At 34.9% G+C, this 14,086-nt stretch overlaps 1 protein-coding gene across 7 annotated transcripts in view; it reads left to right on the top strand.

Annotated features, from left to right (window-relative positions):
• Nucleotides 1-14,086, top strand: part of PALLD (palladin, cytoskeletal associated protein) — a 202,255-nt gene that overhangs the window by 83,447 nt on the left and 104,722 nt on the right. For 6 of the 7 annotated variants that reach the window (XM_032685477.1, XM_032685476.1, XM_032685474.1 and 3 more), the window contains 2 exons: nt 3,553-3,672; nt 4,450-4,783. In XM_032685477.1, the coding sequence (XP_032541368.1) occupies nt 3,553-3,672; nt 4,450-4,783 (454 nt within the window). The remainder of the gene's footprint in view (nt 1-3,552; nt 3,673-4,449; nt 4,784-14,086) is intronic. The other variant, XM_032685475.1, reaches the window with a different exon arrangement.

Genomic DNA, 14,086 nt, shown 5'->3' with positions numbered 1-14,086 from the left:
CACAATCACATTTGCTGTTGCTCCGTTTTCTTCTCAGTATTTTTAAAATGCTGTTTAAGATATCTTCAAATATAGTCAGTTTTGTGCATCTTCTAAAAACTTTATTCTTCATTCCTTGAGTGACATAAAGCCTATTAAATAAACCAGAACTGCTGCCTAACTGAGTAAAGGTATATGCAGTAGTGATCATCAGAAACAGGTGCATTGAATACATTTTTTCAATATGTTATTGCAAGTTAAGGCTTCTACAGATCCTCTATACTATTATTTATTATGCTACTTGCATATTCAGTTCTTCTCTACTTTCATTTTCCCATTCTCTTTATATAAAAGATGAACAGATACCTAGATGAGGAGTTACCTGATGGGCATATTGGTTTGCCATTAAACTGGACTTAAGGGTTTGGGAGAGAATAAGAGACAAGTTGTCAACAAGTTGGCAGAGATGTGTTTTGTTGGCTTTTTACCAGGAAACCACCACTGTGACTACCCACTGTCTCTGTATATCAGAAAAGTTAGGGCTTTTAACCTACATCTGTGAAAATAGCTCTATTCATTGTGTAGTAATGAACAACTACTGACAAAAGACCGTACTTATTTTCCCAAAGAGAATGTGCATTACAGTAGAGGAAGCTAATGGTCACATTTGGAAATGAAGTTGCAGATATAAGAACTACTGTACCTCTAATGTAATACAAAGAAACATTCTGAAGTAAACACATTGCCAGTGATGAAATTTGTTAAAATGCAACAGTTTTCTCTCTTACCAAAGTTTATTCTTCCTAATGGGCTCATGAACCATAAAGGGAAAGAATTGCTCTGTAAAATGCAATCTTTCTTTCTAAATAACTGACAAAACAGTCAAGTACTTGCATGCCTAAGCATTTTACATGTTTCAATGAACAAAATGCTTTTGTATTCATTTAGTCAAGTGTTAAATATGTTTTAAGGCCCTGAGAACAGCGTTTCAGAGCTGCTTTCTGGAACACATTTCTGTGATGAAATTATTTGTCAGCTGATGATTGCCAGGAAGTAGAACAGACATTATTTACTTCAAATCGTCAGATCCTACTTAGCATAGTAACAGAAAGAAAAGTAATTACATTAGTCAGGATGTAAAGCTAGAAAAATACTCAGAGCACTGTGCATCCAGAGTGTGTTAAGGAAATCTTTAAAGTACTTTTCTTTTGCCAAGTTGGTATTTTATTTCTATGGTTTCCATAGTAGTAAGCCATTTAGCAAGGACCTGGAAGTCCTTGATTCTTGGTTAGGAGGAGGAAAATTGATAAAGAAGATTGCAATAAGCTTTTTGCCCAAGCTGCCTTTTGATTTGTTCTTATGTTTTTTATGTTTTCAGTTTAGACAGTCTTCTTATGATTGATAACAAATCTGCTGCAGTTTGCTCATCTGGCTGAAAAGAATGGATTTTAAAATCTGATGATTTCCATCATTAATTTACTTTCAATTTTTTAACAAAGATAGCTGCAATTTACTATATAAAATTTTAAAACATACCTGTTCAAACAAAGCACATCATTGTAGAATCCATTAGAATTCTTTTATCACTGAAGAGGGAAGATTAGCTCTTCTCATGTGATCATTTTACATACTCAAAAAACTGGAAGAGTGTTATACATTAATTAGCTCTGCTGTTTGGAAAATAGGAGTTTGCTGGTTGCTATGTTTTATAGTGCCTTTGCCCTCATTCAAAGAGCATTTCTCAGCCTGGTGGGGTAATCTTCTTCTGCAGTCCTGAAGTACCATGCTTTCAGAATTATGCTATTAAATGAACAGGAAACTAGTATGCTGTGTGTATCAGATTGCATCCCCAGAGTCAGTTCAGTCCAGGAGCAAACACGTGTGGTTAACAATACGGCTTCAACTGCTTATGACACGCCAAGACTAAAAAAAGCTGATCTCAGTAGTTCGAAAACTAGCTTGTGTTACCCATTACTTTCCTGATAAGACCTTTCATGAGTCATTAATCTTCATCTGGGTCAGATAAGATCCAACGTGTTACAGTATTACCAGGCATGCCTCTTGCAGCTACACAGAAAATACTGGTCTGCGTTGCCAAAAAAAAAGGCATGTTCTGAGAAACAACTCTGTGCCAAATATTTAGTCAGTCATTCATTTTTAGCCCACTTGCAGTACAGGAAGTTTTTTGATATATTGTCTTTTATAATTGGAAAAATTTCATAATTTTTTTAAACTGTCTGAATGAGACAGTTCATCATTCCCCCCCACACACACACAAAAAGGCACTATTTGAAAATGTTTTCCTTATTTGAACTATAAGAAGTAAGTTGACTTTACTGAACCTCCTCTACAGAATAATTTTCATGTGGAAGTTATTAGCTTCTAAAATACTTTTCCTCACTTTACAGTTTGCTTTTGTTAACTAATTTTGTGATAATACGTGGGATTGTGTGTGCAAATATTCAAATTGCAAAATGCCTTTTTCTTTAAACTGAATGCTATAAAACTTCCCTGCTTTGGTTTTGAGACTAGAAAATCAGCATAAGCAAAAGAAACTCCTAATTAATTAAAGAAACACACAATGTAGCATTGTACAGGTATAAAATTCTCTTGGTATGTTGTGTTAATAGTAGGATTGTTGATTAGCTATATCGTAAAATTTTTAAAAAATTAGACTACCATTACAAGTAGAGATAAAATAAAGTGACTTCTTTGAAGACACAGGAAAAAATATGCCCAAATAATTAATTATGTCCATTATAAATGGATGGAATTGATTTAGAAAAAATTACTGTGAGACCCAATCTAATATCCTTCATGCAACTTTCCTGACAGAGGCCCTGGTATAATCAAAGCATATACTATGGCTTATCAAAGTAGAAATAACAGATTTCAGACAGCTACAGAACGTGTTTGTGTCACAGCATTTTGAAGAGCTTCTAGGGATGCTGTTTTGTACTGTGTTTTCAATTTATCCATTCTCACTTCTGTGCAGACAGAGACAGAAATTATTTTCCCAAACTCTGAATTAAGAGGAATATTTATGCATCTGGAGTTTTTAATTCTGATTAGTCTATACAGAAGATTTAATTGAAGTGTTGATAAAATACTTTCTGGTTTTACTGAGACTGGACTTTCATCTGAAAATTTGCATTAAACAAAAAAAATTAAGAGAAAGAAAAATTGTGTGACATTTGTACTGGTGATGTTATTTAGAGACATAAAAAGAGCTTGCAAGGATTAATTCTTTATGGAAACCACTAAATTGATTTGTATTAATTGGTACTGTCATACATAAAAATGAAGATATTAAGTGTGTAAAATTACTGCACAGACTCGTGACTGCAAAATTACTATTCAAAACAGTTTTAAAAACTTAGCTTGATTAATTTACTTGTTTCAGACTCAAAGTGATTTTCCTTAAAGCCATTTATATTGGAAGCTCTCCTGCAGTTCTCCCAGCATTTCTTTGTAAAAGGAGCACTTTCTGATGTCCTTTTAACATACAATGGAAAATATTACATGGAATTTTAAATAGTTTATGATGCACTTTATTCTTCTCTTTATTTCCAGAAGAGATATGTACCCTTGTAATAGCAGAAACTTTTCCTGAAGATTCGGGAATTTTCACATGCACAGCAACAAATGAACATGGTTCAGTAACAAGCAGTGCACAACTAGTAGTTTGCTCAGGTATGTGATAAAGCGAAAGAGGAGTTTTTAATCATAAATTGTACATAATTAATTTACTTATGAAATTATCAATCTGCATGTGGAAAATGACTGCTATAAGGGGAATTTGTCAACCTCTGAGCATTCGTATAAAGCAAACTGAATCTTTTATTTGGCTCATTTCCTTGTTTAATATTTTTATTAACGTGAAATATATTTTTTAAGTATTTGCTACTAGCCTGGCATATTTTTAAGCGTTAGGGTTCTGAGACTAGATGGCAGCAGAGGCAAAATGAAAGCAGATGAAATTATGCTACCAAAGGTGGCATATGCCTTTTGTAAAATAAAACATTGTGATGTAGCATGTTTAGGTTTTTTATACGTTCCCATACGTATTTTCGTGGGATGCACTAACCCAGCTGCCATTGCAAACTTGCCATGTATACATATATTCGTCACTTTTTTTAATTATTTGTTCTGAAATTATCCTGAAACTCCATGAAGAGGAAGTGCTGTTTCAGCTGTTGCTGTCCGTACTTACCCATCCCATTTAGTGGCTGGATTCCTGAATAGATTTAGAGATCTGTAAGGTTCCTAGTTGTGCCTTTTGCATGGGGTAAACTCAGAAAGTGAATAGCCAGTCATGTATCTAATTCAGCATAAATTATCAATAGGAGGACTAGAAAAATATCTACACAAAACCAAAGATGTTTCACCTTTAAAAAACTGAAAATAGAGCATATATGTGCTATGTACTTTGTGATTTGTTGAAAAGGCTTTCTTTTTGATTTCTTTTAGCCAACTTGGAAAGCTCTACTCATGAATCACTGATAAGAGATGATGATTTCCATCATTTCCCATCACTTCCTCCAGTTGAAATTAGCTGTCTTGAGCTTCCTCCTAAGAAACATACAGAGGCCCACCAAGCAAACAACACTGAGTTAAAATCTAGTGTGACAGATCTTCAACAACAGCTCAATTCATCTGAGGAAAAAACAAATGGGATCCATCCTGTTCATGGAGTAAATGGAATGATTAACAGCAAGCCAAATGGTGATAAATGCATCCCACCTCCAGCTGTATTGCTTTCACCCACAAAGGAACCACCACCTGTGCTTGCCAAACCAAAGCTGTGAGTATTTTTGTTTGCATTTTTTTGTTTCCTATGAACTTAATATTTGTTGACAGCAAATTTTTTTCTGAAGCAATCTAGTATTAGACCAATGGACAATGACTGTGCCTGTCCTTTGAACAATCTTCTTGCTGCTGTGATTTATGTTCCAAAGAGAGAGAGTTGTATTCTTTACATAGTGCTACCTCAAAGGAAGGTACGTTATTTATACCAAAGTCTTTAGAAAGGTTTAAGATAAAGTCACAAAGAGAAATAGTGGTAGTGGCTGTTGCTCTGGGCCTTTTTATCCCTGGTACCTAAAGATCATAGTGGCCTGAGATTTTTGAATGTTATTTCTGTTCCAATAATGGCTAGCAATTCTTATTCTAAATGTTCTTGGGTTTGTGTATTCAGTGGATATTCAGGTGTGTAATGTTTTTATTATTTATTATATTATATTTATATATAACCTGTATCTCATTATACTGTCAGCCAGATTGCAATAGCTCTCTTATAACCAAAAATTTTAAAAGGCACAGCTCTAGAAAAAGAGAAAGTAATAAGTGGAAAAAAGTTATAGTAACATTTTTACCTTATGTTAGTGATGATACCTCACTTATGCATGAGCGATCTTATACTGAATCTTAACTTATAGTTTGATTTTAGCATTGTGCAGAGTCCTCTTTTCCATCTCTCTCAATAATTTTTGGAATGTGATGAAACTAAAATGTTACTTTGTTTCATTTGCATCAATAGTCAGAAGGGATTATTAATTATAAAAATATGTTTAAGAGGAAACATGAAACATGGGCTTCAAACTTAGTGAGGTCATTTGCTTTATTACACGCTTTCACAAGATAACTTGGAGATATAAAAATGCTGTTCTTTTAGCACTCATGCTGAATTTAAACACACAGAAACACGTGCTTGAGGCAGCAAGACAACAGTATTCCCTATCTAATCTCATCACTTTTTCTTTCTATTGCTCTTTGTCATTCTAAGTAGTCTCTGACAACTGTAGAAGAAAAGGAGGAGTGGAAGAACTAGAAAGACAGTGATGAAATAGCAGTATATATGGTGGTGGTTGCATGTACGTGAGGGAGGTTGCTGAGAATGGCAACTTGCAGATGATATATGATAAGCTGGGTGGTCCTGTACCCAGCATATCTGTTGCAAGACTCACTTGTGAAGAAAGGAGATAGCAGCTCCGGCAGAGCAGTAAAAAGCAAATTTCACCCCAGAGCTTTCTTTCCCAGAAGTGAGGTTGCCTGAGATAAAGGAAAAAAGGTGGTGTAAAAGACTTGCCATTGTATAATGTTCATCGTTATGTGTGCAAAATTTGTTTTGTTTTTAAACATAGAGTCAACATATAAACAGAAGTGAACGTTTTACAGAGTGATGTGGGAGGGATGCTCTTAGAAAAATCCTTTCAGTCACTGGTGTCCAAACTGATGACCTTGGAAACCCTAGTGTAATTGCACCTGAGTCCTATATTTTGCCATTAACAACACTTGATGCACAAGAGGCTGATCTTGATTGCAGTCAAGATACATGTTTTTCTTGGCGAAAACCAGTGTAACTCTATGCTGCCGTCAGAAATTGAAATCTTGCTTTCCCCTCAGCCAACTGTTTGCTCCCAAGCACAATGATAGCATAATGAAAGGAAAGGGTGCCAATAAGAGGAGAAAAAGAAGTTTCTGACTGTAGAGACTGGAAATGAGCTTTTGACATTTGGAAAACTGCATCCCTAATCAAAGCGAACAAAATAATGACATTAAAATTAGCTGAGTAGTAAAGTAGCTATCTCAGCCATGAGAATGACCCCTCTTGAAAAGAACTCATCTATGGAATTGCATCTGTCCGTAGAGTATTAGATGATAGAACCAGCATATACTAGCAATGACATAATAGCAAACACATTTATTATAGCCTTTTTAAAAAATATTTAGACCTTTAAATTAGTCTTAGCTATGTAGAAAGCTTGAAGCTTCTGAATACCATTAACAAGTTTTATTTTTCATGAAGGCTGACATTGATTTTAAGTTTCCCAAAGAATCTTTTGTTTTCAAGTTTATCTTAAATCATAAATTACTTAGCAGGTTTAGCTGTGAACTCTCTGAAAATAGTTTATTCAGCCAACACTGAAAGTACTTGCAAGGAGTTTGGGAATAATGGGCTGGTTTTGGTTTGATGGTTTATTGTTATTATTATTATTGTTGTTGTTATTTTTAGTTTTACAAGAAGGAGAGATTGAGTACCTTCTTGAAGTATGAAATATATTTGCATCTTGGCAATGTAGCAGTAATCAACACCTATAAATAACGATTTACAACAATTCAATCTAATGCAAGAGCCGACATGCTAGAGAGAGTTCCTGCAGTTGTTTCCAGGCTTGAAAGTGTTTGTAAAGTCCTAGAAAATGTTCAGTCTGTGGTTACAGACACTTTACTAACCCTTAAGCCATTATTAGTTATCCCCTGACTCTGGTACTGAGAATTTTTGAAAGAGTTTAATGCGATAATATAAAGAATTTTCTGGGAAAAGTATGTATAGAATAAGCTGGGAAAGCAGTCAATGCCAGATATTTTTCTAAAGTGACATTTAGAACACAATAATGCTAAACATGGTTAAAAGGCACAACATTTTGTGTTACCTTGTTTGCAACATGAGTTTCTGTAGAGAATAGAGGAAAAACTTTTGAACTGAGACCAAAAAAAAAACTGATTTCTGCAATTCTAATCTCTGCTGCTGTGGCCTATTTGAGAAGGTTGAGCTATTACTGTGCCTTGGACTTTTCCAGTCAATATTGGTGTAATTCTTGGATGACCTTTCAAAAGATCCCCATTAACATATGTTATCTTCATATACTTTGCATCTCTCAAAATTAGGCAAATGGTGTTAATGTTAATTTCAGTGTGTAACCTGTGTGTGCGAAAGTGCTGCCTTAAACCCCTCATAATCCTCAGTGTGAATGTCTCCAAAAAAGACACAACACTGTCCTGTAGAGCTGTATATAACCTGTTCATGGTTTCAAGTGAAGAACTTCAAGTGGCTTAGTATTACTATTGTTTTTCCATGTGTCTGTTAAAGCAGTAACAGAAAAGAAGATGTTCTTATGGTTATTGGATGTACCTGTGTGATGTTTGTTGGCTTTGTGACAAGCTGTCATTTTATTCATAGACTCAGTGTAACTACAGTGTAGTGCCAGAGTTTCCTGAGAGGAGAGCTTCTCTTCAGATGTCTCCTGTTTTACCCTCTTTGTGTTGGAGGGTTATTCCAGGAGAGTGTAAGCTTAATGGGAGTTATTCTTTTTCATGCTTCTTTCTTGCAGATGCAGAGATCAACTGCAGGTAGTGATAGCCTTCTTTCTATAGTTAATTCACTAAAATAAACTCAAAAGGAGCCAGCAGGAAGTGTCATGTTTGACAGCTTTAAAACTAGAACAGCAATACCTATCCCTGTAGAATGATCAAAATTTTATTCATTATGTTATTGTGACAAGTAGTATTCTGCATGGGTGTGCATCCCACATGCTGTGAAGGTGAATTGTCAGAATTCCTGAATTCCATCTCACACAGTTCTCTTTCACAATGCTTTTTTGCAGTGAAAATAAAAGACAGGTATTGATTTTGTAAAAGGAATATCTTTTAAAAGTGACAAGCAGTAAGTTATAATCTCTCACCTTTTATGAATCTGTTGATCATCAGTATTTTCTTTTACGCATGTGGCTATATTGTTTCCTGTTTGTTCTGAAATTTTTGGGGGGGGGAGTATAATGTATTTAAAAGTTTTTGGTTTTGTAACAATATACAGAAGGAATTAACCATGAACATAATTAAAGGATTATCAAGCAGTAACATCAGGAAGGAAAAGGTGAGATTATAATTAAAATTATTTCCTAAAGATAAGGAGTTAATCTGGTTGATATACATCAAAGTCACTGCTGTGTGAGATGATAGAACTTCCTCAACTAAAAGCACTTGTGTTCATTCTGATTGTGAAGTGACACTATTTCTTGAGCTGATTCATTTGTCACTTCGGTCTCCATTCCTCAGCAAATGAGTTTTCTTTCATGGTTTCTTGTGTTTTGTAATCAATGCCACAGATGTTTTTGCCAAGATGCTGGTTCGATCATTTCTAGAATGTCTCTTATGCTCTTTATTAAAATGTTTATTTTACTATTTCCACTCACTACTGAAATTAACTTGATCTTTCTGCTAGCATTTTGCTTAATATTGAGCTTCCTTGTAAGTTCTTATGTCCTGACAGGCCTTGTGTATTAAAGATACTGCAAGAAATTATTATTGCCTTAATAATTGTGTTTGATATCTGCAAGCAGTAAGGCAATGTTTAGACTATGTTGGGAAGAGCTGAATAGAAAAAGAACATGTGAGAATAGGCAAGAGTTCAGTGATTAATGCTTTGGAATATACAAAAGTCAGGTATAAGTCCTTAGTCTACCCAGATTCCTGAAGCCCACAGACAGATGCTTGCACCGGGAGCTTTGAATGCTTCACATTTGTTCTTATGCAGAGCAGCAACACTCTAGAAATGGTGAGAAGACATGTCATGTAGGAAAACTGTTTTCCATCCAGTTCTAGCAATGTATATATGAATGTGATTTGTTGTAACAGTTTAAATTAGGAAGGATTGAGCACAGAAATGCTTAGCTTTGACTATTAATCAACTGAATTATTTCAGTTTTTGTTCAAAGTTATTGCATCTTCTAATAAAAACCTGAAGAGAAAACCATTTTTTCATAGTTTGAATGATGCACAAAACAGAGGTCTGCTGCCGTTATTTGTATGAAACAAAAAGTAACAGACCTTCCCAACTAACAGAAAAATAGTCCCCACCACTTACATGTGATTCAACAATGAATTATGTCCTAGTGAGTTTTCCATACTTCTTCAAAAGTTAACTTAAAAATAAAAGCAGATATTATTAATTTTGAATTAGAACTGTCAGTCAGACATATGTACAGTATATACTCAAGATTCATTTGATACAGCAAAAAATGCAGATATTGAAAGCTTTGTTATCACAGAAATGCAAAGGTAAAAAGAAAACATAACTCTTACAAAAATGTGAACTTATGCAAACAAGAATTTGAATCAAAAAACAATGGAGTCTGAAAAATCACATTACAAATATGTACTCCTATAGAGAATAAGACATTACTTAGCATCCCTTGTAATAGTTTATGATAGAAAAAAGGCATAATGTATCATTGAGGTTCCCATATTCCATAAGGCTGAGCAGAATTCAAATTTGTAATTTTTTTTTAAATTGTAGTTTTACTTGGAAACGAACAAGACAATCTCCATCTGTGTAAGAAAATTGTGACAACCTTATTTTGTTTACGAGTTAATGCTCACAGTAAACATGTGACTTTGCATTCATGAGCAAAAGTCCATCCAGATCCATTTCTTTTGTTTCATCTACTGTGTTCTTTCAAGATTGATAAGGACCTTTGGATCCTTATCTTGCTGACAAAGTCAACCCACAATAAAACTTTGATCTAACCATATTTTCTACTGTAGTAGAAATAACTAATGCTAACTAAATCTATCACAATATAAAGAAGAATAACTGCACATAAAGTTGATTATAGTACAAGTCCTGACTATTTTCTACAACCATTTTCACAACTATTATATTAGTGGTTCATTTGTAACACTTTTGTTTCTCTCATTTTATACAAATATTTTTTTAATGGGATTGGAGTTAAACTAAGAATAAGTTTTTGTGAAACATTGCCATTTCAGTGATCAACAAGCACTTGGACTAGGGTTTATAATTTGCTGATAACGAATAACATATGAAAATAGAGGAAACTATGAGAAAATATACTAAACAAATAGAAGTTTTTCTGCATTTTCTCAGACTATTTTCGTACACAAAAGTTGCAAATTCTGAGAAGGAATAAAAAGTTATAATGCCTCATGGCACACCTGTGGACTGAATGCAGTAGATTAGATTGGTTTAAAACAGGATATTAGTTGATTTCCTTAGTGATCTTTGATCACTGTGTAAAACACTGAGAGCACTGGAAGACGGAAGAGTGGAAATAGGAAGTGTTATTAAATATAGATTGAAAGTCACATTTATTTATCATGCTCATTTATGTGGGTTTGTTTTTGCCAAAAAAAGTATAGATCAGTGTAACAAAGTTTCTGAATGTTTTGTGGTATATTAGAGTGATGACTACAGGTAGGAGAGATGAAAAATGGCTCTGAGAGACAGCTACTTATTAAAAAACATATGCAAGGACACCCAGTGAGAGGACTAGAATAAAAAATATTGTTCTCTTTTCTTCAAGTTATAATGATGCTAAATCCTACAAATCTTTATGCTGTTCTATCTTTATATCCTTATGACTAAAAGAACACTTGTAAAACTATGGTTCTTTCCTAGAAAACTGGAAACAATTTAACACTGTTTTTCTTATGAGAAAGAAGACAAAATTTTGCTGAGAAAACTAGATTGTCTGTACTTGGTATGTTAAAAAACATAAACACATAATGCTTGAGTGAAAATTCCATAACTGAGCGTGTCAAGTTTAGCAGCTCAAATGAAATTGCATGAGCTTGAAGAGATATAGGACTATTCCAGTTCCCCCTCAAAATTTTGCTGGATCTGATACTGCAAATTATTTGTCTATATATTATCCTAAATTCAGTTTTATGAGACAGTTGTAATCCTAGAGACTTCCATAATTCCTTGTTTAGACGCTTAGAGTCACATGAAAATATGTCAGTTTTTTTCATATTCCTCAATACAGTCACAAACACCTTGAATATTGAAACTATGTACTAGTCAGTCTGCTGTTAGAAGGCAGCTTGCTCAGGCAGCAGGATGTTTTGTTTTTTTTCCAGTTCCTAAGGCGACTTTAATAAAAACCTAAGAACAGATACTAAATTGAAATTGTAAATAAAAATAATTTGTTGTTTTCTATGCATATTCTACTTTCAGTGACCTGAAATTGCTTATTTCAGACCAAGGAGTAGCATGATCCAAAACCAGCGGCAGTTATTGCTGAGAAATTTCCTCTTTACTGATGTCTTTGTTAACATAGTATCAAAGGGTAATCACAAATGAACTTTAAACCTTTTAAAATCTGCAGCAATAGAAGTCTGAATCTCTTTGTAACAATAGATATCAACAACAAGAGAGGTTAAAGGTGATATGTTTATTTTTTAGGCTTTTTCTCCTTTTGGCACTGATGTTTTCTGACCTTTAGTAAGTGGAGACATCTAACTGTACATCCTGTCTACATAAAAATCTAATCAGTATTTTAACAGGAAAAGTCAAATATCCTTGAAACAGCCATAAAATATGCGTACTGTGTGTGCACCACCATCATGATACACACACAGAACTTCTGTGTTTTTTCAGATTTTTATTTTAAAATTACTGAAAGTAATCCAGGTTAGAGGACAAACAAGGACATGAGGGAAAATTACTGGAATCATAGAATTATTTGGGTTGAAAGGGCCCTTAAAGATCATCTAGTTCCCACCTCCTTGATGTGGTCAGGAATACCTTTTGATAGCCCGGGTTGCCCCAAGCCCCATCCAGCCTGGCCTTGAATGCTTCCAGGGATAGGGCATCCACAACTTTTCTGGGCAAATTGTTCCAGTGCCAAACTGCCCTCACAATAAAGAATTTCCTCCTAACATCTAATCTAAACCTACACTGTTTCAGTCTAAAGCCATTCCCCTTTGTCCTATCACTATGTGTCCTGGCCTCTCCAGTTCTCTTATAGCCCCCTTTAGGTACTGATAGGTGGCTCTAAGATCTCTCCAGAGCCTTCTCGTCTCTGGGCTGAACAACCTCAACTTCCTCAGCCTGCCCCTGTAGGAGAGGTGCTCCAGCTCTCTGAATCTTAGTGGTCCTCCTTTGGACTTGTTCAAACATGTCCATGTCCTTGTGTCGGGGCCCCCAGAGCTGGACACAGTACTCTAGGTGGGGTCTCACAAGAGTGAAGTAGGAGGGGGTCATGCTTCCTTAGATGCTGCCTAGGATATGGCTGGCCTTCTGGGGTACAAGTGCACAGGTTCAGCCACTTGTTTGAGTCTGTGCATTTTAAGTTTTTAGTTAAAGACATTCTTTAAGCTTTTGAGTGCTGTCCCTCTCTCTTCTGCCTGGCTTTTGCTTCATAGCTCTGTTGCCTCTCTCATATCTTTGTTACCAGCTGTCACCTCCAGTTCCTCAAGGTACCAAAAGTAGGCTTTTTTCTAAGAAAAAGATAGCAAAGGTGGGGGGTGGATCATGCATTTAAGGCAGGGGGTTTTTTCTGTAATGAGATCGAGTAGAACACTATGCCAACAGTGTATGATATAGCTTTGAACCAGAAAATGTAAGAGGGAGTGTTGCATCATCCATCTGTAAACAGCTTATGGTAGTTTTTTGGTAATCATGAACTAAAAGTATTGGAATGAAATGTTTTGATTTTTGAAACATTTCTGTTGATTTTTTCTGTTCCTTTCCTTCTCGCTTAAATAACTATTTATTTAATTCTTGAAAATGATCAAGCAAAGCAAATCCAAGTGTTCAGTTCTTCCAAGAATTTTCTGAGAGGTTCTCAGTGTGATTTTGGGCAGGAAGTTCCTGTAGAAATATTCAAGGATTCTCTTGATATAACAGGATAGAGCCCTCAAACAAACAGATTAAATGCATCCCTGAATGCTAATCCTTACAGCTTAATCATCATTTGTGCTTATTCTATATTTACATGGCTTTGAATATGGCATGCAACTATATTTGCATCCCTTACCACATAAATATCCAATCTACGCATGATTTTTAAACTGTAAAAATATCATCTTTTGCTGTTTGGAAGGAGGAAGGCAGATGAGAAGGGATATAGTTTTTGTTTAAAACTACTTTTCTTTACTCTGTCTCAATGCAGACAAATCCATTTGCCAGGATTGTTCACTTTAACTGTATCAGGTAGAAGATGACGCTGCAAAACTGAGACAGATGGTGTTCATAGTTTTGTGTTTGGTTTGCAGGAAAGAGGAAAAGAGGAATACTGAATTTTAAAGTTCCAATAATAATGTATCTGCCATCTTTGCCTTCTAAGTGACTTCCTAGAGAAAGGTCCCATCTTATTCAGGTTAAGAACTTTTAACTAATAGGACAGAAGATTGCACTGCCACTTCCTTTGGCACTCAGGTCTGTTGAGAAATTTAAAAAACCTTCTGCATACAACACTTAATGTTCTAATCCAAAATGAGAGACTGGAAATCCTTACTCAACTCAGACATGGCATGGAAATTGATTAATATTTAAAAAATAAAAAAAAAAATTAAAAATTTA

This window comes from Chiroxiphia lanceolata, chromosome 4 (genome assembly GCF_009829145.1).
Source record: "Chiroxiphia lanceolata isolate bChiLan1 chromosome 4, bChiLan1.pri, whole genome shotgun sequence".
NCBI classification, from domain to species: domain Eukaryota; kingdom Metazoa; phylum Chordata; class Aves; order Passeriformes; family Pipridae; genus Chiroxiphia; species Chiroxiphia lanceolata.
The sequence above is the reverse complement of the archived record's forward strand: the minus strand, read 5'-3'. Positions and strand labels throughout refer to the sequence as shown.